General features: G+C 41.0%; 1 protein-coding gene across 4 annotated transcripts in view; it reads right to left on the bottom strand.

Annotated features, from left to right (window-relative positions):
* Positions 1 to 25,963, bottom strand: part of HDAC4 (histone deacetylase 4) — a 192,495-nt gene that overhangs the window by 146,618 nt on the left and 19,914 nt on the right. For 3 of the 4 annotated variants that reach the window (XM_034785241.1, XM_034785240.1, XM_034785242.1), the window contains exons 2-3: positions 17,068 to 17,218; positions 8,431 to 8,551 (exon numbers count right to left, since the gene is read on the bottom strand). In XM_034785241.1, coding sequence (XP_034641132.1) covers positions 8,431 to 8,551; positions 17,068 to 17,218 — 272 coding nt within the window. The remainder of the gene's footprint in view (positions 1 to 8,430; positions 8,552 to 17,067; positions 17,219 to 25,963) is intronic. The other variant, XM_034785239.1, reaches the window with a different exon arrangement.

Below are 25,963 nucleotides of genomic sequence, written 5' to 3'. Positions count from 1 at the left end.
AAAGTTGTTCTCGATGTTGTCGTCTGAGACATTGATTATGGCACAGAGGGTACCGCAGATTCCTCTGAGGCCAGACTCTTACTATCATGGGCTCTGTTGATAGCAGTCTTCAGTACCATGCCCTTTACCACCAAAATTCAGGACTTCACTGAAGTCTTGAAGTGCTTCACTGTATCTGAAGTGCTCAAAGTCTCATTAGCAATCCTTTTGGGGCCTGAGGTCTCTGGTGACCGAACCCTCTGAGGAGGAAGTCTCCATTGTGCTCCTCTAATCTCCTTCCTTAGTCTGAGTGGGAAGCCCTCAGTACCGCAGTAGTGGTTATAGGTACCTCGCTCATGGAGAAGGTTGGGAGGCTGGGGTTTCCACAGTCTTCATCGTGGAAGCTCTTGGTGACAGTGACCTTTACATAGACAGAGCACTTACAGAGGTATAGAGTCCCTGTAACAGGAAGATTCTCTGTACCTAGGTCCAAAGCTGGTTTTAAGGCATGCTCATCATTAGTAGTCTATACTTAATTTCCCTGTTTTTACAGGATCTTCCCTTAAAAGAAGTGGAAATCGTGCACTTGTTGGGGATATGCGAGTCTTCCGAGCAACAAATACAGTGAGAATGCCCATAGCTGATGGGCACTGCTTCTCTACTGGAGAGGCATCCTTTAAAGTCAGCATCCCAGATACAAGAAAAAAAAAAAGGAAAAACAACAACAAAAATATTTTTGGGGAAAAAAGAAAATGGGAACAGTTCCAATAACTATAAAGTATTAAGTATCCTACAAACCACTGAAGAATTAACACTATCCGCTATTCTAACTCTAGAGAGAGAACAGGCACACACTAAACTGGCCGATGGCAGTTGAGAAGGAACTGAGGGTGGTTCACACTTGCAGCCCTATATAGCCTCGGTATTGGGCACAAGGATGTGTAGGGCGCATCCGTGGGCCAAACGGGCACTGCTATCAAAAATTTCTGATCAAAGGCACAGGGTGCATGCATACCTGAAGTGAGGCACCCACATGGACACTAGTTGAAGAAGAATCTCGGTCCTTTTTCTTATTTATATTCTAATGTCTTTTTGCTTCGTTCCAGTTTCCTAGACACTCATCTGAAACTACACTGAAGAGAAAATTTAAGAACTCAGGCACTGATATTGCAAGGCAACTAAGCACATGCAAAACATTAAGCACGGGAATAGTCCCAGAAAATAAAGCCTAAGTTCAGCAAGATTTTTAACCAGGTATGCAACTTTAAGCATTTGCTTAAGTACTGTGCTGAATTGGGGTCTTACTTCGTGGGACTACTCAGATTCTTAAAGTTAAGAACATGCTTAAGCACTCTGCTCAAAGCCTGAGTTAGTGATCACTTCTCCCACTGATGTTTTGTTGTTGAACTGGAACCCAAACTGGAGAATAAATATGACAGTAAAATTAGAAGAAAAACATTAGCCACCATCTGTAGACTTTACTAACAGCAGCAGTGCTGGATAGGTGGTGTCCTCGAGATTGCTTTAAGCACATACTTACGCCCCGATTGAGAAAAGTACTTAAGTATATTTGCAAGGTTGGAGCCAAATTGCTCAATATCTTTCAGAATCAATCCTGAAAACTGGTAATTTACAGTTTTGTTTTTTGTTGTTTTATTTTGTTGGTTTCGTTTTTTGTTTTAGAAGGCTGCTGGATATAAATTATGCCAAATTCACTAAAGATATTCAATTAATTAAAAGCCTTCTGCATGTATACTGGATGAATCTGATGTGTATCATGTTTACCAATTGACTTGTGTGAAATTTATAGGTGGATTTTGCAGCCTGACCAGGATACAATTTTGGAAATCTCCAGATTTTCAGTATTAATAGTCTGGAGAATTTAACAAAATAATCCTTTTAGCAATTCATAGGTTAAGCAATGCAGTTGTCAAACAATTTGCACAGAAATATATTTCACAAACAAGAAGTCCAGATGCCCCAAAGTGAAGTTTACTACCAAGAAGCCTCAAGCCACCAGGGAACACTATGTAGAAAACCACTCTTTGCTCTTGTCCATACAAGAAACAGTTTATCTTACTGTGGCTTAAAATAAACAGTCATACATACACATGGGGGAGGGATAGCTCAGTGGTTTGAGCATGGGCCTGCTAAACCCAGAGTTGTCAGTTCAATCCTTGAGGGCGCCATCTGAGGATTTAGTTGGGGATTGGTCTTGCTTTGAGCAGGGGGTTGGACTACATGACCTCCTGAGGTCCCTTCCAACCCTGATATTCTATGTCAGGTTAAACTGTTTTCACCACTTTGTTAGAGAATGTACACTAACTCCAAAAATGAGTTTAGATGTGCTTTTGATTTCTCAATCACAGAACAAAGGAAGTCCTGAATACTCCAAACATTTATATACCATAACTGTTCATAGGACTGGGATCTAAGATGTGACAGCCCTATGCCAGTTGTATGGCACTACGGAATATATACATCCACACTTTTAAAAGAATTTCAGAAGTCTGGTAACTGATCACACCTTGAAACATCTAAAATTGCACAGTGAAGTAAATTCATGAGCATTTCTGATCATGCATGTCTCCAAATACATACACGCATTATTTGAACTGTTGTGATCCTTCCCACAGGTTTGCACAGTAACTTTATGTACGATACATACATGGCACTTATGTTTGAATGTATATTCAGTTCATGTATCTGTGATGGAATCTCATGCATATACAGAATGTATGCACCTGTGTACATTTGATTAATCTCAATCAATGCCATAAGTACATCTACCCAGAGACTCACTTATTAACTTACACACAGATGCATTCATAGTAAACTTCCATGTTTTCTTCCTTTTTTGGGAAGCAGCCACTCTCACAACTCAATTCCAACAAGATAGGTAATTGAGAACTCCCTCAGAAAACTTAACAGTTCTGCCACTAACCCTACAGTGCCCTGTCCCTGTTACAATGAAACCAGTTGAACCAACATTATAGCATGTTTACAGCCCTACAGAATTATGACGGTCAAATTAGTTTTATACAGTGGACAACAATATCATGATAAATTTTGAAAGTAGCTGTGTTACGCTTCATTACCGCAAGCTGACAATTATAGTATGGAAAGGACTTTTAAATAGTTAAGAATGAATGTGAAATATGAATGTAAAACAGTTTACAAAATGGCACGAAAGCATTTGTTGCATGTAAATTCAGTCTAAATATGTATTCCATAAGAACCTCTTGAATAAGTAATATTATTGAGAGTTACATCTTTGAAGAACTGATAGCTTCTCTCCTTCATTTAATAGATCCTTTACAGGGGTTGGCAACCTTTCAGAAGTGGAGTGCCGAGTCTTCATTTAGTCACTAATTTAAGGTTTTGTGTGCCAGTAATACATGTTAACGTTTTTAGAAGGTCTCTTTCTATAAGTCTATAATATATAACTAACCTATTGTTGTATGTAAAGTAAGGTTTTTAAAATGTTTAAGATGCTTCATTTAAAATTAAATTAAAATGCAGAGCCCCCCCCGGACCAGTGGCCAGGACCCGGGCAGTGAGAGTGCCACTGAAAATCAGCTCGTATGCCGCCTTCGGCATGCGTGCCATAGGTTGCCTAACCCTGCTTTAGCGGACAGCTGTACTCTGAAAAGCCACTGTATAAAATTGGCCCCTTCTCAATCAGCAGATGTTTTGCCTGTGTGTATTCAGAATCATATCCATTTACTTTAGTGACCAAAATAACAAACAGTGACAGCTTTTTATTCCCATTAGCCCTGCAGAGCCACAAAGCTGACAGGGAGAGCTGGAGTCAATTTCTTCATGTGCATCAACAAAAATCTAATATATTTGAAATCCCTTTGAAGGCAACAGGGTTCCACAGGGTTCACTCATGACAATCTGAAAACAAGTGGTGGTATGCATGCAACTAGGAGCAGAATTCAACTTTTATTACACATTGCAAAAAAGCAAGAGGAGCCAGGTTTTTTTTTCATATCCTAGGTGGAGTTTGAAACTAGAGCAAAGGAAACTATTTCCCTTGTAGAATCATAGAATACCAGGGTTGGAAGGGACCTCAGGAGGTCATCTAGTCCAACCCCCTACTCAAAGCAGGACCAATCCCCAGACAGATTTTTGTCCCAGATCCTTAAATGGCCCTCTCAAGGATTGAACTCACAACCCTGGGTTTAGCAGGCCAATGCTCAAACCACTGAGCTATCCCTCCCCCCCAAAAAAGGTCTTTGAGTCCAGCCCCCTGCCTTCACTAGCAGGAGGACCAAGTACTGATTTTGCCCCAGATACCTAAATGGCCCCCTCAAGGATTGAACTCACAATCCTGGATTTAGCAAGCCAATGCTCAAACCACTGAGCTATCCCTCCCCCCTACTTGCTCTTGTGAATGTACTGAATCATATACTATATATTTACAGTCTGGCATGTTATAACTCACTGTCTTTAACTGTCCTAAATTAAACAGATTCTGATCCCAATGGGAGGGGGCATCAGCCTTGTCTTGCCCAGATGCCCTAGGTGTTGAGATCTCTCAGGCTGATGTCTCCTTGCCCCCCATTTCCTCTTCATGATCCCCACGAGGGGCAGGATACCTGGCAATGGCCTGAGTAGTCTGGTGTGGGTGTCCCAGTGTCAACCTCAGGGGTGCCACCCTGGGGGCCTGTGGGACTCAGACAGGCCAAGTCCCTTGAGCTGGCAGCCTGCTGGATGGAGTAACTGGTAGTCTGAAGACTGTTGGTAACTCTGTGGAGGATACAAATGGGGATAGCCACAAAATTTGGGATCTCAATCCTAGAAGGATTTCAGGGGCCTCCAGCCCTTCCCCTACCCCGCTCTTTAGTACCCTGTGTCAGCAGGATAAAGTATGATCTCTCCACTTGTTGCAGACAGCAGCAACTGAACTCTGAGTTGGCAAGGCCCCTAAATACATAGGTAATGGGAAGACATCACCACAATGTTTGTGTGTACTGTATCTGATGGCAACATCTGGACTGGCAAAGAGGATCAAAGAGACGATTTGCAATTTCAGAAATTTAAAACATCACAATGTATTTAACCAGACTATCTGTGTTCTGTACTTCAGAATGATTTGAAGAATTCAATGAGTTGTCAGCATTTGCTGTATCAAAGGACAAAACCACTTGTTAACTAACATGCTGCAATACCATGGCCCTTTGATGTAACACTTTAGACTAGATTTAAGACGCTTATCTTTAAATCAATTAAGGGTGCTGATTTTATATATATAATTCATTGAATTCTTCAAATCATTCTGAAGTACAGAACACAGATAGTCTGGTTAAACACATTGTGATGTTTTAAATTTCTGAAATTGCAAATATATATACACACACACACGTGTATACACATATACAGACACAAAGGGAGTGACTTCCCTCTCAGACATTTTATAACAGAATTTACTTTTGTAACAGATGGGATGGGAGGGATGGATATCAAAGTTATACATCAAACTTTCCTCAGGTCACAGGATCAAAGTGAGCTAAGCTCTTGGAATTAAAATGTTCACTTTTTATTCTTGATTCTGTAACTGCCCTAATGCAACTTTTCCATAATAAAATTAAGGCATTTTAAGCCAATAGGAAACTGAGAATATTGCTGTTCACGGTGCTCAAGTGTTCTTAGCATAATTCCAAAATGTCTCAGTGATTCATGTAATTGAAGAGAACACTGGAAAAAATCAATTCTGTGAGAGAAAAGGAGAAAGTAATAGCATGGGCACAGAAAAATGTATATAGGTAGGCATATTTTTGGTCAGGACTGAAGACACGCGCACACCAGGCCATTACTGCCTCCAGTTTCAAATTCAGATTCATTAAAAAAAGTTTCCCTGGTTATTCATTTAGCAATCTCCACATAAATCACCCACACATGACTTTAGCATACAGATAAGCCCATATCGATACCATGCAATAACCATACAATCATGATTAGCTCATAACTAATTTTTAAAGACACATTCGATTTTTTTCTCCCCTCACCCCATCATGTCACTATGGAGTAGAGTTAAGATTTTTTTTAAGTGCCTTAATTGTGCATTTCCATTCTTCAATATGTTTGGATTTCTTTTAAGTTAAGGGTTAAACTGTCAGATTCTTGAGTTTATAACAATTGTTTCTGGTATACTTACAACATCGCTGTAATGTTTTTACTGATACATTTCTGATATGAACTCAACTTTAACTCAAGTTTAATGTAGTTTTTATTGGGAAATGTCTGGGTTTTTAAAATTTCCGATCACTAAGAGACACGGAAAAGAATATAATTTTGTGATAAAAGTGTATTTATTAAAACTAAGATTGGTATTACATATATTAAAATCCTTAGAAATATCACATTCTAAGGCCAGATTAAGCAGTACACTCTAGCTGCTGTATGCCACTCTGGAGCAGCACAAAGCAGCCAGAGCATATTGGGCAGTTTTTTCCAACTCCTGATGTTTACACTCACCTGCACCCATACTTGTCCCCCTCCACACACACACACAGGCTTCCCCTTCAGCCCTGACTCCTGACATTCCCCTGTATACGCGCACACACAAGTTTATTCTGAGAGACTGGTGTGCAACCAGTAAATAGGAGCAGGTGATGTTTCTTGCTGAGTTACTACTACCTCAGGGTGAAAAAGCTTTGAGCTAGGTGAATTCCATTCTGTTGCAAACTGGGAGGATGAATGGTATCTTTAGCATTTTCTCCTCATTCGCAGTATTGTTTAGGAAGTCTCAGTCAGCGGAAATGTTCGAGGTGCGGGAACACTGAAGTTTGGCTATCATCACCCGGAAACAGGGTCTAATATTTCTCACTATGGGGAGTTTATTATCTTCATTTTGGATACGAATGAACAGACTGGAATAGCCAAATACATCTGTGTCTGGAAGGACAAAGCTATCTCAGAGTTTTAACTAGTTTCACTCACTGACATCCCTCCTGAAATGAAGGTAGAATGCAAGCATCTTTTGAAAAACTGGTGATTGGGCCATTGCTTAAGAAACCTTTTCCTGACATTTATGGTATCACTAATGCCTCTTTTCCCCTCTAAATTTCTCCATCAAGGATTTTCTCCCAGCAATGGCTAATATTCAGATGTTCAAGTTAATTCTTTCAAATATGCCAGCAGCCTGTGGTACTGCTGACTGAAAGGTACTTGTGTGATTTATTCTTTACATTCTACTGTGAACTCTGGTCAGATGGCTGGAAAGCACACGGCAGTGGTTTCCCCTCCTCCTTTCAGAGAAGTGGTGCTGAGTAACTGTTGGGAGCACAATGTTCAGGTCACTAGCATATGGGAAATATTATTTAAGAGTGTATCCAAGCAGCCCACACCCCCACAATAAAGCACATTTATTTTCATCTTCTCTCATTAGTAGTGTCCTGAAAATACTTTCATATTCAAAGAATGGGATATTGGGAAGAAAATAGCTATGCCTCCACCCCTCCCAATACAAGCTGTAAGTCATTTACCATTTTGTATTTTTCATTGTCTGTTTCCTTATAAAAAATAAAAATAATAAATATCAATCACTGCTCGATACAGGCTGGGTTGTATCTCCTTGAGAAACCTCTTTCTTGTGTGTGTACCGCTGTGGCAGTTGAGGTCTGCCAGCACAACCTTGCTCACAGTGCCTGTTTTGAATGCCCAGAGGCCAACAGTTAGGCATTTTCAGTACATGGCCTTCAGCTCCAAAATTCTTTTCCACATTTGGTCCACCACCACCAGACTCAGTTGACTTTCAGGCCATAGTTTCTTCAGGCTTTTGCCTGATTGGGGTTGTAAATAAGGTGCATTTGGTATTTTTAATCGGTTAATTTTAAGGGCCAAATCCTTTAATTTTTGATTGGATACATACCTGTAGTGTCAGAGTGTAATGTGAGGAGTAAACTTTAAACATTTTAAAATACATTTAAAATAACTTGAGTGACGATCCAGTGAAATGCAACAGTAATCTTCCCATTATACTAGAGTCCTGATTTTCTAGTATCATATGCTGAATTAAGGAATTTTAGATGCCTAGTAGAGATTGATCTGTAAGTAGAACTACACAATCTTTGAGTGATCATAGATTAAAGAAAAGAACATCAAAGTCCTCTGCTAGTGGAAACATCATTATAGACCCTTACATTAGAGACCTCATCCTTATATCATTACACATAGCAGTGCTTGAATTGAACTGTTATAGGGAAAGGATCTTCATCCACATGCAAATTAAGAATATAATTAATGGACTATCAGATCATTCCTTTCACACCCACTACAAATTTCAATCTAGTTATGTTACAATTTAACTAATTAATTTTGCAACACCTTTATTTGTAACATACTGTTCACCCATTAAATGCATTAGCCCCTTTCCCTCAGCCCTCCAACAATTGTGAACAAAGGTGGCACCGGCTGAATCATGATAAGCCCAGTACCACTTACCCATACCAGAAGCGGGGATCATTGGAAATGCAATGGTTGAGATTCCGGTGTGCCAAAGCTTTCTTTTTATTTAAGACAAACTCTTGTAATTTCATTTTTACTTCTGTGCTTGCCACTGCACCTGAAACATCCAAAAATAAAGAGAGGTTATTTAACCAACTTCATTTGATGAAAGCAGCAGTGAATTAAAACTTGAAACTTTCATTCACAAAGCAACAAAAAAAATATTTAAAAAGATTGAGAGCTAAATACATTGATTGGCTCTCCAATCAATGTAAAGGCTTATTTCAAAATAAAAAAAGACAAGGAGTCTCCAATGAAGAACTCTTCTTTATAATCTGGATTTGTACATAATTGCAATCTATGTCTGAAAAGGGAGACATAATCAGATTTCTCATTTTCCTAAAAAAAGGTTTCTGAAGAGGATTTTTGTACTTGCATAAAAATACATGTAGAATACAAGAATAATACTTGTACTAGGTATTCCAGCTTTCTTTTACATCAAAGGTATTTAGGATAAGGGGTCTTGTGCATAATCAAGTTTTTAAAATGTCACATCTGCAAGCACAAGGGGAATGAGATGAATATCTCATATGTAGACTTTGTCTTGAGAAATCTTGCAAATAAGGATCTCTTTGTTCAATGTATCTGTGTACAATAAGACCTACACAATATTCCAATTCAGTTAAAAGTCTGCAATCCATTTCTTCAAATAGAAAATCTAGCATTTTAAAAAAATATCTGAAATTTCAAAGCGTAGAGTTAAAATGTCAACTGTGTAATTTCTAATAATTATCTATCCATAATAGAGACCAGTCTATTTTACTATGATGATGGATTAAAATTATCCTACAGTTGGCAGAACCGATTCTCAGAGAGCCTTTCTGAAGGAGTAACACAGACATTTTGATAATCATAGCAAGTAGTATATGGGGGCTCATCTAAACCACAGTGTAAGCCAATTTTCCAAAGGGATAACATCTGGAATGTAAGAGAGTCAACTGGACAGAAATATACACTGCCAAGTCATGGGTAGAAAAGTCAGCCAATATGAGCACCAACTTTTGCTTATTATACTTAGCATTTTGATGCCACCAGATAGGTTGAAGAAAACTTTTCATTCGTCCGTGAAGAAAAAGTCCTCAAAATTATTTGCTCAGCACTGTTTGAAGGTGCAGCATTGCTCAACATTTTACAGGGAGTCATGAATCTTAGAAATTCAATTTTTTGGGGAAAAACAGTATTTCTTGTTACTTCTAGATAAAGTAGATTGGGCAGGGATCCAAAAAGGTAGTTAAAATGAGGAAGGTTTGTAGGAAGTAATATAGTACAATGATGGAGAAGGTGAGAAGGACCAGAGAGTGACTAATAAGACCACACATCTTTAAACAATTCTCATGTTTAATCACTAACATCTTCAAAATAATCAAATGTGGCTAGGTTCCAGTGGCTTTGGTTAAAACTGACAGTATTTAGGAGCATCAAGCCAAATATTTGTAGCTCAGTGTTTACAAAACATCCACTGGAAATTATTCTTTTTTTTTTTGGTGAGCTGAAAGGCACTACATACATATCAAAGGAGAAACAAAAACTAAAGGCCTTCCATTTTCTGTCCAGTTCTGGGGAGACAAAAAATGAGCCTGGCTTCATCAGCTTTAGCAATTGACTTCACCCTCCACCATTTCCAGTTACCTCTGGCAGAATTGGAGCCTGACTCCAGAGGGTTTGAACTGGAACTCCCACCATTCTGTTACTCTAGGAAAGCATCCAAAATTAGTCTGCACATCCATCAGTTCCATTCAGATTTCTATCCCACACTTCAGAAAATGGGTGAATACACAGATGTGAAAACTGATTAATTATCCTCCCTGTATCAATTTAACACGTCCAAGTGTCACTTTCATGTGAATTAAAACATTTTCTGTTCTCTACTTATAGCAGATAATGGCATATCAAAGATAAGGGGCAAACTAAAACATAGTACATAGACAAGTTTTAAAACTAAAATTAGTAAAAAGGCAAATAGCTAACAGGACATGTCCATTAATATCACCTCAACATTCCCTTATTTATTGTCTATTATATTTATTCCTGGTATTATCACAGCACGTAGGACCCCAGCCATGGCTCAGGATACCATCGTGCTAGGTGCTATACAAACGGAACTAAAAGACAGTCCCTGACTCATAGAACTTATCTTCATTAGTCCCAACGCAGTATCGAGGTGACTCGGGCAGAACCCACTGTGGTTCCACTGAAGTCAATGAAATGCCACACTGGTGCAGAAGTCCTCACTAGGGGATCACTATGTAAACTTTTTGGGACAGGGACTGTCTTTCTGTGTTTGTCTACTGCCTAGCAAAATGAGGCCTCAATCCTTTACTGAGGCCATTAAATGCTACCCTAATAGTAATAATCAATCATAGGGGGTTATGAACCTTGCATCTGAAGAAGTGAGGTTCTTACCCATGAAAGCTTATGCTCCCAATACTTCCGTTAGTCTTAAAGGTGTCACAGGACCCTCTGTTGCTTTTTATAGGGGGTTATGTAATTGTACTAGATCCAAGAATGCCTACAAGAAACTAAAAGTATAAGCTAGTTACAGCAAAATCTTACTAGTGTGCATATGGGGGATGGTGGGAACATTGTGTCTGCAGAACTTTGCAAATTAGCAGGTTAGTGAAGAACACAAAAGCAAGGCTAATACTTCCAAAAAGGTGCTTTGTACTACAGTACTTCAGAATGTTCCAATAAACGGTGAAGTGTAGTGTATTTTGTAAAAAAGCAGTAGCCTTGGGAATATAACACATTAACTCTGCTATTAATCTGTACTAAGAAGCTGGGAGAAAGGGTTCTTATTGTGTGCGAAAATTAGCCATGTATGGACTGGCAAGGTTCTATTGTATGATTAGTTTAAATTAAAGGTGCCCCTTTTTTTTGTTCTTCTATGATATAAAAAGGCCTGAACATTTTTTAGTCCTCTTCCCCTCCTCTCTCTCCACTTAAATGGATCTCTGTTATGTTAAAATTTCAGGTCTTATTTACCCACATTTTTCCTAAAAGATGCTATATAACCATCACTTGCCCTTCCACACAGCATCTAAAACTGTTTTTGTTAGCAGCTATTTGACTCAAACGCCTGAGAAATGCTTAGGAGAAACTCCATCTTGGTTAGACTAAAAGCCTCTAACCCTTCAATTAAAGGCAGAGAGCTTCACAATCTACAGCTGAGGCCTCCTAGAGGTCCTCCAACAAAACAAGGGAAGACCAGGTGACAGCAGGAGCTGGAGAGTAGAAGCCCAAATATCACCATGGCCTCCTAGGTAGAAGGAGGAGGAGCAGTCATTGTACATGTAGTAGTAGTGTGAGAACGGGGGAACTAGGTTTCAATGAATGCAAGGAAATAAAGGGAAAAAAGATAAGAGACCATGAGTGGTGGTGTTTTCATTTGAGATGGACAGGGTAATGTAGAGCAGTGGGTCTCAAACTTTTTTTTACTGATGACCCCTTTCACATCGCAAGCCTCTGAGTGCAACCCCCCTAATAAATTAAACACTCTTTTTAATATATTTAACACCATTATAAATGCTGGAAGCAAGCGGGGTTTGGGGTGGAGGTTGACAGCTCATGACCCCCCGCTCCCCCATGTACTTATCTCGCAACCCCCAGTCTGAGAACCCCTGTTGTAGAGGGAATGGGAGACAGGAAGAAGGGAGTGGGGATGTAAGAATTAGACTGGTTTATAAAGACTGGGGAATAGAAGTTATGGTAAGAAAAGGTTCTGCAGAGGGTAAAAATGGGACTAGAGCCTGAGTTGGAGCAAGGTTGGCATAGGCACGGAGGCAGAAAGAGAATCCAGAGGTGGAATATGGTTTTATTACAAACTGCACATGGGAAACTGACCAGAGGTGTGGGGGAGTGGAGATAGCATGGTGAAGAGGAGAGGCGAGAGTTCTGAAAAGATAGGAAATAAGGACAGGAAAAGTGCAGAGGTGCTGAAGCAGGAGTGAATGCAGTCAGCATCATGGGAGAGATCATACGGATATGGTGCAAATAAGGCAGACAAGCAGATAGAGGGGCAGGCTAAAAGGGAATTAACAGGACAAATCAGCTCATTAATATACTTAATTATAACTTAGACTAACTAGGTTGCCACAACTACAGTAACAACAAGGAGTCCGGTGGCACCTTAAAGACTAACAGATTTATTTGGGCATAAGCTTTCTTCACTCTTCTCACTTATTCAGACATGAGGTTTTTTACGCAAAAAAGCTTATGCCCAAATAAATCTGTTAGTCTTTAAGGTGCCACCGGTCTCCTTGTTTTTGTGGATACAGACTAACACGTCTACCCCCTGATACTTCACAACTACAGTGCCACAGTTTAGAGATGGAAGGATTGCAAGCTGTGACAGCAGAAGGGCTAAGAAAAGGCAGTGTGTCAAAGGCAACTTGTGCTGAGGAGGACTGTGAAGGCCTCTGCAGCAGCAATGGACTTTGAAATTCCATGCCTGGAAGGCCTGGGTTAGCAGCAGATTATGGGGCCAGGTGTATCTGGCTGGGCGCAGTGCTTAGAACTTGTTCTAGGTCCTATTGATAATGGTGGGAAGGTAGGATGACGACAGGCAAGGTCCAGCTCTCTGCTGCTGATGCTACTGCTTGTTGTATGGTAAGAACTTACAAGTCAAGAAAATTTAACTTGCTCTACTCTGTTTCCTAAACATTTTCCTTTTTATTGTTGTTGTGGAAGTTATACTTTTGGTCCAAATGCATCATGACAGCATATTTCAAGACACATACAGCAGTTTTGGATCCCGAGATGAGAAAGTAGGGAGATGCCATTATTACGTTAAGTGAAATTGGTTTGCGTTGTCTTTTACAAAATACTACACAATGTATTTGGTCTCATATTCAGGGGCGGGAGAGGGTAGACTTTTCTTGTATCTAGTATTTCCTCATTTTCTAGCTCAGGACCACTGTAGCTGAATTAAGTTTAGCAAAATGTTAGGATGTAAGAAAATTATTTTAAGCATTCTAAACTGTTTAGCTCCACTGATTATACAAACACTATACCACCTTCTAAATAAAAGTATTTAAAAATAAAGAGGAAGACTGTTTCCATGATTACAACATAACATCCCACGGTTCTAGTCTTTCTTCTGCACTTATCTGAATTTCGTTTAAAAATATTCTTAAGATCCTTTGAGTGTTTTGTAGCCAGTCTGTTTTATTGATTTTTTTAAAAAATATTTTAAATAAAAATAAAACAATACACATTTTACAGGAAGAACAGACAGAACAAAGCATATATATCATCAATTGACCTGAGCTAATAACAATGGGGAGCGAAGATGAAATATTTAGTTTCCACATGGTAAAAGATTATTGTCATTATTTAGGATTTATACTAAAAAACAACTAAATAAGAAAAGGGAAAGTATCATCTCACATGGCAGCCAACTGCACACATCCTTGTGGTTAAGCCACAGGATCGATCCTACATGGAAAATCATCTTCACCCACTCATCGGCAGCACCAAACTACACAATTATTTACTGTTAAATTCTGACTCTCTTGCTTCAGTCACACCAGCTCATCTAAAATAGCTCTGACCTTACACAAAAGTATTTTATTGAGGCATTTACCAAATCTACAGCCTCCTTTACTTTGAATGGGGATTAGATTTACTGCCTACCCTTGTAATGAGGGGGTTTGGGGTGGGGGAAATCAGTTTTGTCTGCTTTTTTCCTAATCTCCCAGTCCTGGTAGATCCTGAAAGGCATTTTGTTTCTGGAAAAGCCCTTTAATGTTCATCTCACATATCTTATCTGGTCCCCCATTAGTATCCCCTATCTACTCACTCTGCCTCTTCCACCTCACTTCCTTTCCTTGTCTCACTTTCCTGATGGAAAATCCCTAGAGAATTTAGAAGAGAAGAGAATGGGAAACTTTCCTAAAGGGTTTTCTGAACTATCACATGCAACTTATTTTTCTCTCTTTTTTTTTTTATTTTTTAAAGAGTATATTGGTATCTCTATAAGGGTTCACTTTTTTGTTATGTCCTTTGTAATTCCGTCATGCAGAAAACAGCACTTCACAGCAACTGCAAGACTCTCCAAATTATTGTCTAGCTCCAGCCACCAAGAAAGCATACTACTTTGTTCAATGTTTTTCCAATCAGGTAAGGAGGTGGGAAATGGCAGCCCCAGGAGTGTTGGTAATTGGACCCCTTGCATAGTCACTAGTTCAAATCTGTAATAGGCTGTCCTGACAGTTACTTGCAAGCTCGTCAGTAGCCTATAAGGAATGAGTTGGTGAGTGAGTGAAGCTTCTAGTGGACAAACGTTCACACTGTGAAAACGTCGTCTACAAACAGCACCTCTGTTGGCTGTCTCAGAGAAGCCACTGACTGAATGGAGTACATCAAGTACCCTTTAAGCCAGGAGTGGGCAAACTATGGCCCGCGGGCCACATCCGGCCCATGGGACCACCCTGCCCAGCCCCCGAGCTCTTGGCCCGGGAGGTTAGTCCCCGGCCCCTCCCCTGCTGTCCCTCCCACCCCGTAGCCTCAGCTTGCTCGCTCCGCCATCGGCGCAATGCTCTGAGGCGGTGGGGCTTTGAGTTCCTGGGGCAGCGCAGCTGCAGAGCCCGGCCTGACCTGGTGCTCTGAGCTGCCTGGTGGCGGCGGCAGCGTGGCCCAGCTCCAACCGGGCGGTGCAGCTGTAGTGCCGCCAGCCACCGGTGCTCCAGGCAGTGCGGTAAGGGGGCAGGGAGCAGTGGGGGTTGGATAGAGGGCAGGGGAGTTCAGGGTGGTGGTCAGGGGATGGGGGTTGGATGGTGGTCGGGGGGGAACAGGGGGTTGAATGGGGCAGGGGTCCCGGGGGCAGTCAGGAAGGGGGGGGGTTGGATGGGGCAGCAGGGGGCAGTCAGGGGCAGGGGTTTCGGGGGCAGTCAGGGAACAGGGAGAAGGGATGGTTGGATGGGGCAGGGGTCCTGGGGGGGGGCGCATCAGGAATGAGAGGAGGGGTTGGATGGGGCAGCAGGGGTCTGGGGGTGGTCAGGGGACAGAGGTGTGTGGATGGGGCAGGGGTCCGGGAGGGGAGGGGGGGGCTGGGCCACAACCCCCTCCTCTAACAGGCCCTCCATACAATTTACGAAACCCGATGCGGCTCTCAAGCCAAAAAATGTGCCCGCCCCTGCTTTAAGCACTAGAGGTGGTCTTTCCAGGGCAGGACTAAGAAACATTGGGAGGGGAGCTTGCGGTGCTGTTGCTTGTGAGATCCATGTTCTGGGGTTAGTGGAGTTCAACCTTCAATGCTGCTTACTGAACACCTCTCACATGCTTCAAATTCATGTGCAATAAGGATCAGAATGAGCAACTGAAATGTCTGATGTGGGATTTGTGTGGTCCTAATGCCAAATACAAAGTAATGCCCACTTGAAAACAATCCCAACTACACCTACAAAAGGATGGGGCTAAATGAGCTGTTACCACTCAAGAAAGACCATGGAGTCATTGTGGATATTTCTCTGAAACCATCCACTCAGTCTGCAGTGGCAGTCAAAAAAGCTAACAGACCGTAGGAACCATTAGTAAAGGGTAGATAAGACAGAAAATATAATGCCACTATATAAAGCCATGGTACATCCATACCTTGAATACCTTATGCAGTTTTGGTCCCCCTGTCTCAAAAAAGATATATCAGAATTGGAAAAAGTACAGAGAAGGGCAACAAAAATTATTAGTGGTATGGAACAGCTTATATATGAGGAGAGAATAAAAAAAACTGGGACTGTTCAGCTTGGAAAAGACATTGACTAAGAAGAGATGTGATAGAGGTCTATAAAATCATGAAAAATGTGGAGAAAGGGAGTATTTTCTCCTTTACATAAGACAAGAAGCAGGAGCCACCCAATGAAATTAATAGGCAACAGATTTAAAACAAACAAAAGGAAGTACTTCACACAACACTCAGTTAACCTGTGGAAATCATTGCCAGGAAACGTGAAGGCCAAAAGTGTAATTGGGTTCAAAAAAGAATCAGGAGAGAATCAGATGGAAAATAAGTCCATCAATGGCTATTAGCCAACCTGGACAGAGATGCAACCCCATGCTATGTGTGTCCCTAAACATCAGACTGCCAGAAGCTGGGACTGGACAACAGGGGATGGATCACTCAATTTCCCTGTTCTCTTCATTCCCTCTGTCAGAAGACAGGATACTGGGCTAGATGGATCGTAGATCTGACCCACTATGGCCATTTTTATGTGATGATAATTTTACTGAATCTTGTTGCACACTTTTCCTTGGGTACTATCACATACACAAGAGCAAACCATACTTTGTAAGGTATAAAGAAATACTTTCAGAATTAAGATACTTTATTTTACGTATATAAAAAACAAAATTGAGAGCTCAGATACAGTTTCATCTTTTCTTTATCCTCAATCCCTTCTCACAGTTAACATGAGAATTTCATGCAACAAGTCTCCATATGCAGAGAACCACGGATGTTTCATAAGCATTGTAAACTACCTTTGTACAACCACAGCGTAAAACAGAGTTACCAGTGCCCATGGCTTCTATTCACCTACTGTAAACTCCATCACTGAAATAAACTATCTTGCTGTTACTTACTTTCTTTTCCTTTCTCTTTGTTTTTTAGCTGTTGTAGTTTCTGTTCTCTATGCTGCTTCTCCAGCTCTTGTTCCTGTCGATGTTGCTCCAACTTTCTCTGGTGCTCCAAGAGCTCCTGCTGATGTTTCATTGCTAGCATTTCCTGTTGCTGCTGTTGAGACATGAAAGGAAAAAAGAAGTGAATGCACGTAGTCTGACCACCCAAAGCCTTCATACCACAAGGCGCCAAACAGGAACTATTATAACTGGACGCTGATGTGTTTGAATACATTTAACAAAACAATGAAAGAGCATTTCTCCTTGTGCAAATGATTCCTGCATTAGGATGGGCATGTCACTCCACTTATCCTCATTCCAAATTTAAGAGAGAGCACATGATATGTTATGGCTAACCTCTTCGGGGATGTGGTACAAGACGACTCTGGCATATCCTTTGTGGCCCTGTGCAGGAACTGGTTACAATCAGAGCCCCTGTACTTAGTGAGCACATGGACCTATTGTTTAAATAGCACTAACTTCTCCAAAAGGTGTGGGGCTATGCTACTCAATCCACAGTTTGTTCTACATGGAAGGACAGACAACGATCAAAGCCACCAGAGCTCCAGAAAGGTATTTTTTGTCTAAGCCAGTCTCAAAAGCTCCTGGGATCTCCCAATGGTGTGGCATGCATCTGCACCACCATCCACACGAGGCTAAAACAACTGTGCTCACAGACTGGTCAATTTCAGGCATTGCAGCAGATTCTCACTTGTGTCAGATTGTCACAATCATTTTTAAAGAATTCCCTTTGGAATCATGCCCTAAGGATACATGAATAAACATTTCTTAACTGAGGCCCTATGTATGTTTAGGTAAATCAAACCAACAAACCACTACTGGTACAAAGTTTAGCTTACATCAGTGCATACTGAAGTAACATGCACTGATGAAACCCCAGTTTTGTGCTGGTGCAGCACATCTGCATTATGGGTGTGCACATCTACATTACAGGCTTGCACAAGGGTAACCAACATCAATGTAATTGCACTGGTGAAAAAATTTGCCTAGTTTAGACTGGGCCTGAGTACTGTATAGCTATTGTGTATTTTAAATTAACATGTGCATTTGTAAATATTCTTGATCAATTGAAATGCTTTATAAGAAAATTATTACAACCAAAAACCCACGACTATATTAAGAAAATATTTTTGAGATTACAAAATGAGACCCTCACAAATTAGTAAAGTGCCAGAATAAAAGTTTTCTGAGCTCAATGAATTCAAACTCATCCTGGCCACACCCCTCAGAGGTAGATAGAGTTTTGACAAAAGAAGAACTGAGATTCAGGGAGACGAAGGCCAAAATCTGCAAAAATCTCCACTAATTTTGGGTGCCCATCTTGAGACACTAAGACCTGATTTTTTTTTAGTGTTTTTAAATAGCCCTTCACATGTTCAAAATACTGTACAGATATTACGTAAGTAATCCTCACAACTCCCCTGTGAGGGAGGACGTTAAGTCCTGTTACCCCACCCTTTGACTCAAGTGGCTAGCCAATATCCAGGGCCTTGCCAGGCTGTTTCAATGAGGAGAGAGATGAGATGAGTCAGGTGTATTGTTTGGTGCACTCCTGTTTAGTTACACAGACTGTACACTGTTTTCCCTGCACAGTAGAAACAAACAAGAGCAGGCAGCTTCTTACTCTCGGTTTCCAAGTCTGCCCTTCCAGTCAGGTCTATGCCCAAGGAGCTCTGTCTCTCTGCTCACAACTGCTTCTCATGCCTTCTGCGGATGGACTCCTTTAACACATACACAACTTGCCAAACAATCCCCTAGTCCCTGCATTTGCAACCAGTTCCAGAGAAATATTCGGAGCACACAGTTTAGCCCTGTCCAGGTTTTGCCATGCAGCCCAGTGAGTTGGGCAGCAACCTGAGCCTGGAAGTCTATGCCGCATTGAAAGCCCTACAGCGCGAGCCAGAGCTGGCTGGCACTGACCAGCTACAGAGGTTGTTTTAGCTGTGTAGACATATCCGATAGCAAAGCCAGCATTATCACGGAGGGCCTCCTGAATCCCTGCATTCCATACCACACAACCTTACTCCCAGAGGGTCTGACATCCACAGCTCCCACTGATTTCATTTCTCACTGTGAGTGCTTAACACTTCTGAAAATCAGGTGTTTAAATTTGGACAGCTAGAAGATGAGGAACACACAATTAGTGACCATTTGTGAAAGTTTTGATTTAAGTGATTTGCCCACCATCACATACGAAGTCCCAGCCCAGTGCACCATCTCCTAGGCCAAATGGTATTTTCATGGGACATGGGTGGGTCAGCAGTAGGACGAGAATCCATTTTGTCTGCTAGCACACCCGGGTGGGTGAATGCAGAGTGCTAACATAATGTTCAGTGTTGTAATGGCAAGCCAGGAGCCAACTGCACTGAGCAAAAAAACAGATGAGAAATGACAATTTTTAGTAGCAAATAACTTGGCCACATGAGAATGGTTTTCCATGGGGCCACAAAAAGGCACCTTCCTCATAACAGTACTAGTCTCCTGCCAAATTTCAAGTTCCCACCGTAAATCCTGGAGATATTAGAGCTCTTTAAAAAAGAAGCTCCACCTAAATATATGGGTTATCATCACTCCTACAATGCTTCCAGATTTCATTTGCATCCTGTGTGACAAGATGAAATGTTCTGCGTAGTTCAGTTACGCATATTATTATGCCGCAGATTACACAGAGTACAGGAACACGTTCGCTCACTGGCTTGAGTTACCATAATCACATTACGCCCGCCTTGCATTCTTTACCTTGGCAGCTTATAAACTAGCAGATTGATTTTAAATTGGCACTGTTGACTTTTAAAACTCTTAGTAGACCCTGGTGATAGTTGAGATTTCTTCCTTCAGCCTTGGCTTAATGGGTATCTGTGCTCAGATACCACCCACTGTCAAAACTTCCCACCACCCTGTCTTAACTGGGAGGGGATTGGGCCAGAGCTGTGGTAGCTGCTAAGGTATGGATTTCTAACTTGCCTCCCCCTCAAGAAAAAAAACTCACTCCATCTCTCTCCAGTTTTGGAAAGTATCTTATACCTTCTTAAAATCCAAAGATGTTTTGCTTATTTATAAAATATGTTTTTGCTACTGTGGCCCTGCATTTATTGCTTTTTTCCTCCCCCCCCCCCTTTTTTTTGCCATCTGTTTTTATTTGTTAAAGTTTTTGATAGCTATCTTTTGGTTTTTTTAAGTGGTGCCATTAAGATTTTCAGCACAATGCACTTCTGTAAGGGGCACATTATAAATAAAGTTATTATAAAATTCTATACAAGCATGAGGAAAGAAAGGAGTAATGCCTGCATATGCTGCAATCTAACTGGCTAACTACTCAGAGTCTTAAACATTCCTCTATCATTTTTTGCTAAAATTTTAAGCACATTAAGTACTAAATAATGCAGAACTGCTTACAATTACATTCATCGCAAATACCGTGGTCTATTCATAATGTTCTAGTTCAACCCACTTGAACAACTGAGAGCAATTCAGGATTTAACCACATACAAAAATAAAACCTCCAGATGCCTGTTTTTTGTTTTTTAATTAAGTAGCAGCATCCACTAACACTTTTCTGTTTGGAGAAAAAAAATATAATTACAGACTTACAACAAGTCCACCACACGGTGGCTATAACCTAGCCCCAGAAAGTATGCAAATGAAAAATAATTTTTGCACAATTTGTTTAAAAAGTTTTTTTTTTTTTTTAAATGAAATCAGGAGCCTTTCCCCCTTCCCCTTCCCCCCCGCCCCCACCCCCCACCCGCGGTCTGCTGGGCTTATGTTATGCTTCCCGGAATGGCTTAAATACACTGATGTTTTAGAAGGAATTGTTTTTTCATTAACATTTGTAATTAAATGTAAATGAAGAAGAAAAGAAGTGAAGACAGATTTGTACCGGATTTCTTCTAAAAATTTCATTAAAGATGTATTGTTTCTGCTGGAGTTCCAACCCACGAGTATACTCGCTATAGATTATGAATCTTTTCAGAGAAAAGAAATGAAAAAAGAGAAGAGACAGCATTCTAGATCATGTTGTTAGGACAAAGTGAAATGAGGTCTCCTGTAGACTCTGTCAATAATGACAAATGCAGAACCCACTTTTCTGCTGTGTCTATATTGGGATTTTTCCTACATTGCAAATAGAGACTTCCTTCTTTTCCTACTGGCAGTGTGATAGCACAGAAAGCAGGCATATATTGCCCAGAGTAACTACTTTTGAAATATAATTCTACATATGCGAATAAATATTTAGGTGGATTTGTTAAGGCTTGTTAGTTATCCTAGTAAGAACTCTCTCTCATACCTTTATAAAACAGTAGGAGACACTATCGCCAAACTCTGTTGCAGACAAGTCTACCAACTGCAATTCTGCAATGTTTATATGTTAATTGCACAGTTCGCTTAAAAGTACGTTTTTCTTGCAAAGTAAGAAAAATTAAATATTTGCAAAAAAATAAAATTATACGGCAAGGGCAAGCCCCTACCTTAGGAATAATTCCAGAACATATCGTAATTTGAAGAGTGTACTGTGAAAAATATGGATACTGTATTAGTAAGAGTGCAGCAGGGAACATCTGAATAAGGGGCTCTTGCCAAAATAAATATTTGTAAATATTTATAACTATAGGGATTCCTTCATATGCTTAATGTCACTGCTTCTACTATTCACGAAAAACACACAAATGCTTAACTGTACCTGTAGCTAAAGCTTCTGAGACTCCACTGGCATATATTAATGCTAATAAATGTATTCAGAAAAATGTAGTGGATTTAATGGCATTTATCATTTTACAGCTAAATGTGAAGACAACAGTACAACAAATATCAATCACATTTACTAAAATTTCCATTCTCTTCAATTAATTCAGGTTTATTTAGAAAACAGAGGGGAGCAAACCACAGCTTTTTAAATAAATACATTCTAAACTTATTTTCTTTTCAACTGTACCAAGTAAAGCAGCTAAAATAGAATCCCTCAGTCATTACAATAAAAATGGAAACAGAGATACTGCTAATTAAAGCTCTCATTGATATTATTCCCAAAGAAATACAATATAGTCATGGAAACCAAGTGTCACGAAAACTTATATGAGAATAAAGATTCAATTTACCACAACAAATGCAACTACATTTCCTAACAAGATGGGGCCAGCCACAGACACAAATGGGCCATCATTATGGTAGGGATTAGGCATGTCCATCGGTGCTCCCTCGGAGTTTGAAGATGATTGCCTTCCATAAAATCCGGGATCCACAGATCTTGTCACAATTGGTGCAGATATTTCCTAGTGGAAAGGGTGGATCTGGATTGTTGAGTTGGGCTCCAGCATGTTCTTTCCTCCTTTACACTGTCTCTGTTGGATCTCAAAATATTGGGATCATTGCCACAAGGTCCTTTTCCATTTAGGTCAGTCGAGGGCTTGGGTTTCCCATGAGTTTAATTGCACTTCTTCATATTGGCTTTGAGGATGACTTTGAAGCGCCTTTTTTGCCCTCCCCTTGTCCATTGGCCATGACTCAGTTGTGAGAACATGATCTGCTTTGGGTGTCAATTATCCGGCATTTGAAGAACATGATTAGCCCAACGGAGTTGGTGGTGGATGATCATAGCTTCAATGCTGGAGGTTTTACTTGGGACAGAACACTGATGTTGGTGTGTCGGTCGTCCACTTGATTTGGAAGATTTTGCAGAAGCACTGTTGATGGTACTGTTCAAGAACCTTGAGGTGTCTACTGCACATGACCCAGGTTTCAACACCATACAAGAGAGCAGGGATAACAACAGCCTGGTATGTGGCAAGCTTGGTGTGATTCTTGATGTCATGATCTTCAAAGACATGTTTTCTCAAGTGTCCGAAAGCAGCACTGGTGCATTGAAGGTGGTGTTGAATTTCCTCATCAATGTCAGCTTTCTGAACCGATAGCTGCTGAGGTAAAGAAGTGCTTGACGTTCTCCAGGGTCCCTTTACTGACCTGAATAACAGGAGTATGATTCTGGTGATTTGGATCCTATTGGTGGAGTACCTTAGTTTTCTTGGTGTTGATTGTGAGGCTGAATTGGTTGTAGGACTCAGAGAAAGCCTTGATTCTTTTTTGAAGATCTTCTTCTGAGTGGGCACACAGGGCACAGTTGTCCGCATATTGGAGTTCAATGGCTGATTTAGTCTTTGTCTTGGATCGGAGATGATTGAGGTTGAAGAACTTGCCATCCATTCTGTATTGGACGTCAAGTCCGGAGGGGAACTTGTCAGAGATGAGGAATAGGATGACAGCAAGGAAGATGGAGAAAAGTGTTGGAGCGATGAGACAGCCTTGCTTAACTCCTGTCTTGACTAGGAAGGGGTCCCTTTCGGATCCATTGCTGATAACTGTCACAGACATGTTGCCGAGAAGGAGTCGGAGGACGGCAACAAATTTTGGCAGGCATATAAATGTAATGACAATTCTCCACAGTGTCTCTCGACTGATGGAGTCAAATGCTTTCGTGAAGTCAATGAAAACCACATACAGAGGTTGATGTTGCTTGTGGCACTTTTCTTAAAGTTGGCGGTTGGAAGATCATGTCGGTGGTACTCTGAGATGGTCTGAATCCACACTACATTTCTGGGAGCATTTTCTTGGCCAAGGGGAGCAGCCGGTTGAGGAGAATTCTCACAAGAACCTTTCCGGAGGTGGACAACAGGATAATTCCTCAATAGTTTCCACAATCTAATTTGTCTCCCTTCTTGAAGATGGTCACAATCATGGCATCTCCAAGAGCTGTATGGATTTCTTCTGAATTCCAAATCTTGAGGATTAAGGCGTGAAGCTGGTGAGCCTGTTCGCCGCCTCCTCTAAAGATTTCAGTGGGGATTCCATCCGGTCCAGATGCCTTATTGTTCTTCATGTGTTTGATGGCTTTCTTTACCTCAATGAATTGTGGTGGGATTCTGAGGTCATCCATGATAGGATGTTGAGGGATTAAGTCAAAGACCAACATTGAAGTCATGATTCAGAAGGTCTTTGAAGTATTCCTTCCAACATGCATTGGTAGATTCATTCTCCCTGAGAAGGTTGGCTCCATCCCTGGATCGGAGTGGGGTTAGCCCTGGGGAACCATAAAGGGCTTTGGTGGTGTTCAAGAATCCACACATGTTATGGGTGTTGGATCTCCTTCGCTTTGCTCTCCCACTATTTGTTCTTCATTTCACAGGTTTTCCTTTGAACTTCATCTTTGAGCTGATGGTGGACATATTGCTTCTGCTTGGAATTGATGTCATTCTGCCAACCACAGAAGGGCTTGTGCTTATGGTAGATCAGGTCTTGGATTTCCTCATAGTTCTCATCAAACCAGTCTTGGTGCTTCTTGGTTGAGAAGCCCAGTGTTCCTTCACATGCAGCATGGGCGGCAAATTTGAATGCTTTCCAATGATCTTTGTAGCTCTCCATCTCAGTTTTGATATTCATCAGTTTCTTGGGGAGGCACTGTTGGAAAAGGTCAAGTTTAGTTGGTCCTTAAGACTCTCGGCATTAATCTTCCATCTAGCTGATTTCTTCTGCATTTGTCATGTTGGTGTGAATTTGATGTAAATGATACAGCAGATAAGGCAATGTTTCTCAGTCATCGCTTTGGTGATGTAAACGTCTTCACAATCACGGACAATGACATAGTCAATCAGATGCCAATGCTTATATCACATGTGTTCCCACAATGTCTTCTACTTATTCTTTTGGTGGAAACATGGTGTGTGATAATTAGGTCATATTTCGCGCATTTGGTCAGGAGAATTCTGTTGAAATTCATCTTGCCCACTCCTTCCTTTCCGATTGTGCCACTGTAATTCCAAGAGCTGGTTGACTATTTCATTTTTGATAGCAAAACCAACACTGTAGATTTGTCATTCAGCGTCACCTGCTACTTTCCAGAAAAAAAAGTGTAACCACTACCTCGTTCCTTGAGCTTTCCTTCTCCTGCACGTCAGGTCTCACTCAGTGCAGCAATGTCGATGTCATGCCTCCTGAATTCTCTGGCCACAATCGCTGTTCTTTGCTCTGGCCAGTTATTTTTTGGGTTGTCCATCAGGAGTCAAACATTCCAGGTTCCAAATTTCATTGTTCAGTTTTGACCACAGTAAGGTGATCCCTCTGGACATGGTTATCCAGTCGGAGGGAGACAAGGCAGACTGTGTTTAGGGCACTTTTTCTAGCCCTCTCCCATGCGAGGTGAGCAGAGTGGATCTTAAAAGGGGATGCTCAGTTGTGGTTGTAGCTGCCAAGTTGCACACCTGCCTCTGTCCAAATGCATAAATGACCATCTGACAGCCGCTACCTACATGCCGGTCTGTGACCAGGAGCTTCTGGTAATAACTGTCTTGCTCCACCTACCGTTCCCCCAGCCACAAAAACCGACCCAGAGATTGATCTCTCCTACCCACAATTTCAGGCAAGTTCCCTCCCTCCTTCCCTTCCAAGATATTTATAACCTCCTATTTACAACCTTTCCCCTTGACAGCTTTCTGAATGGTGCTTTAATTTTTTGTTTTCAAAAATTTGGTCAAACTGGGTAAAATTTTCAACAGTACCTAAGACATTTAGCAACCTACTTCCCAATTCATTTTCATCTAGGTACTTTTGAAAAATTACCCACTGCAATTAGTAGAAGAATGTGTAAAACTACCTGTAGCCAGAGAACTTAGTACTGCTTATGTATCTGAGGAGAAGCATGTGCATGGTTTACTTTAGCAGAGATCTGCAGTAAATTACACTCAATGCATTTGTTTCAGATTCTTGGTTACTATAATCTGAAATAAATTTAACTTCTGTGAAGACTGCAGCATGAGTGGAATGTACTCTGATCCTGACCAGACAAGGCACT

The sequence above is a fragment of the Trachemys scripta genome, chromosome 11, assembly GCF_013100865.1.
Source record: "Trachemys scripta elegans isolate TJP31775 chromosome 11, CAS_Tse_1.0, whole genome shotgun sequence".
Classification (NCBI taxonomy): domain Eukaryota; kingdom Metazoa; phylum Chordata; order Testudines; family Emydidae; genus Trachemys; species Trachemys scripta.
This window is presented reverse-complemented; position numbering and strand designations above follow the sequence as displayed.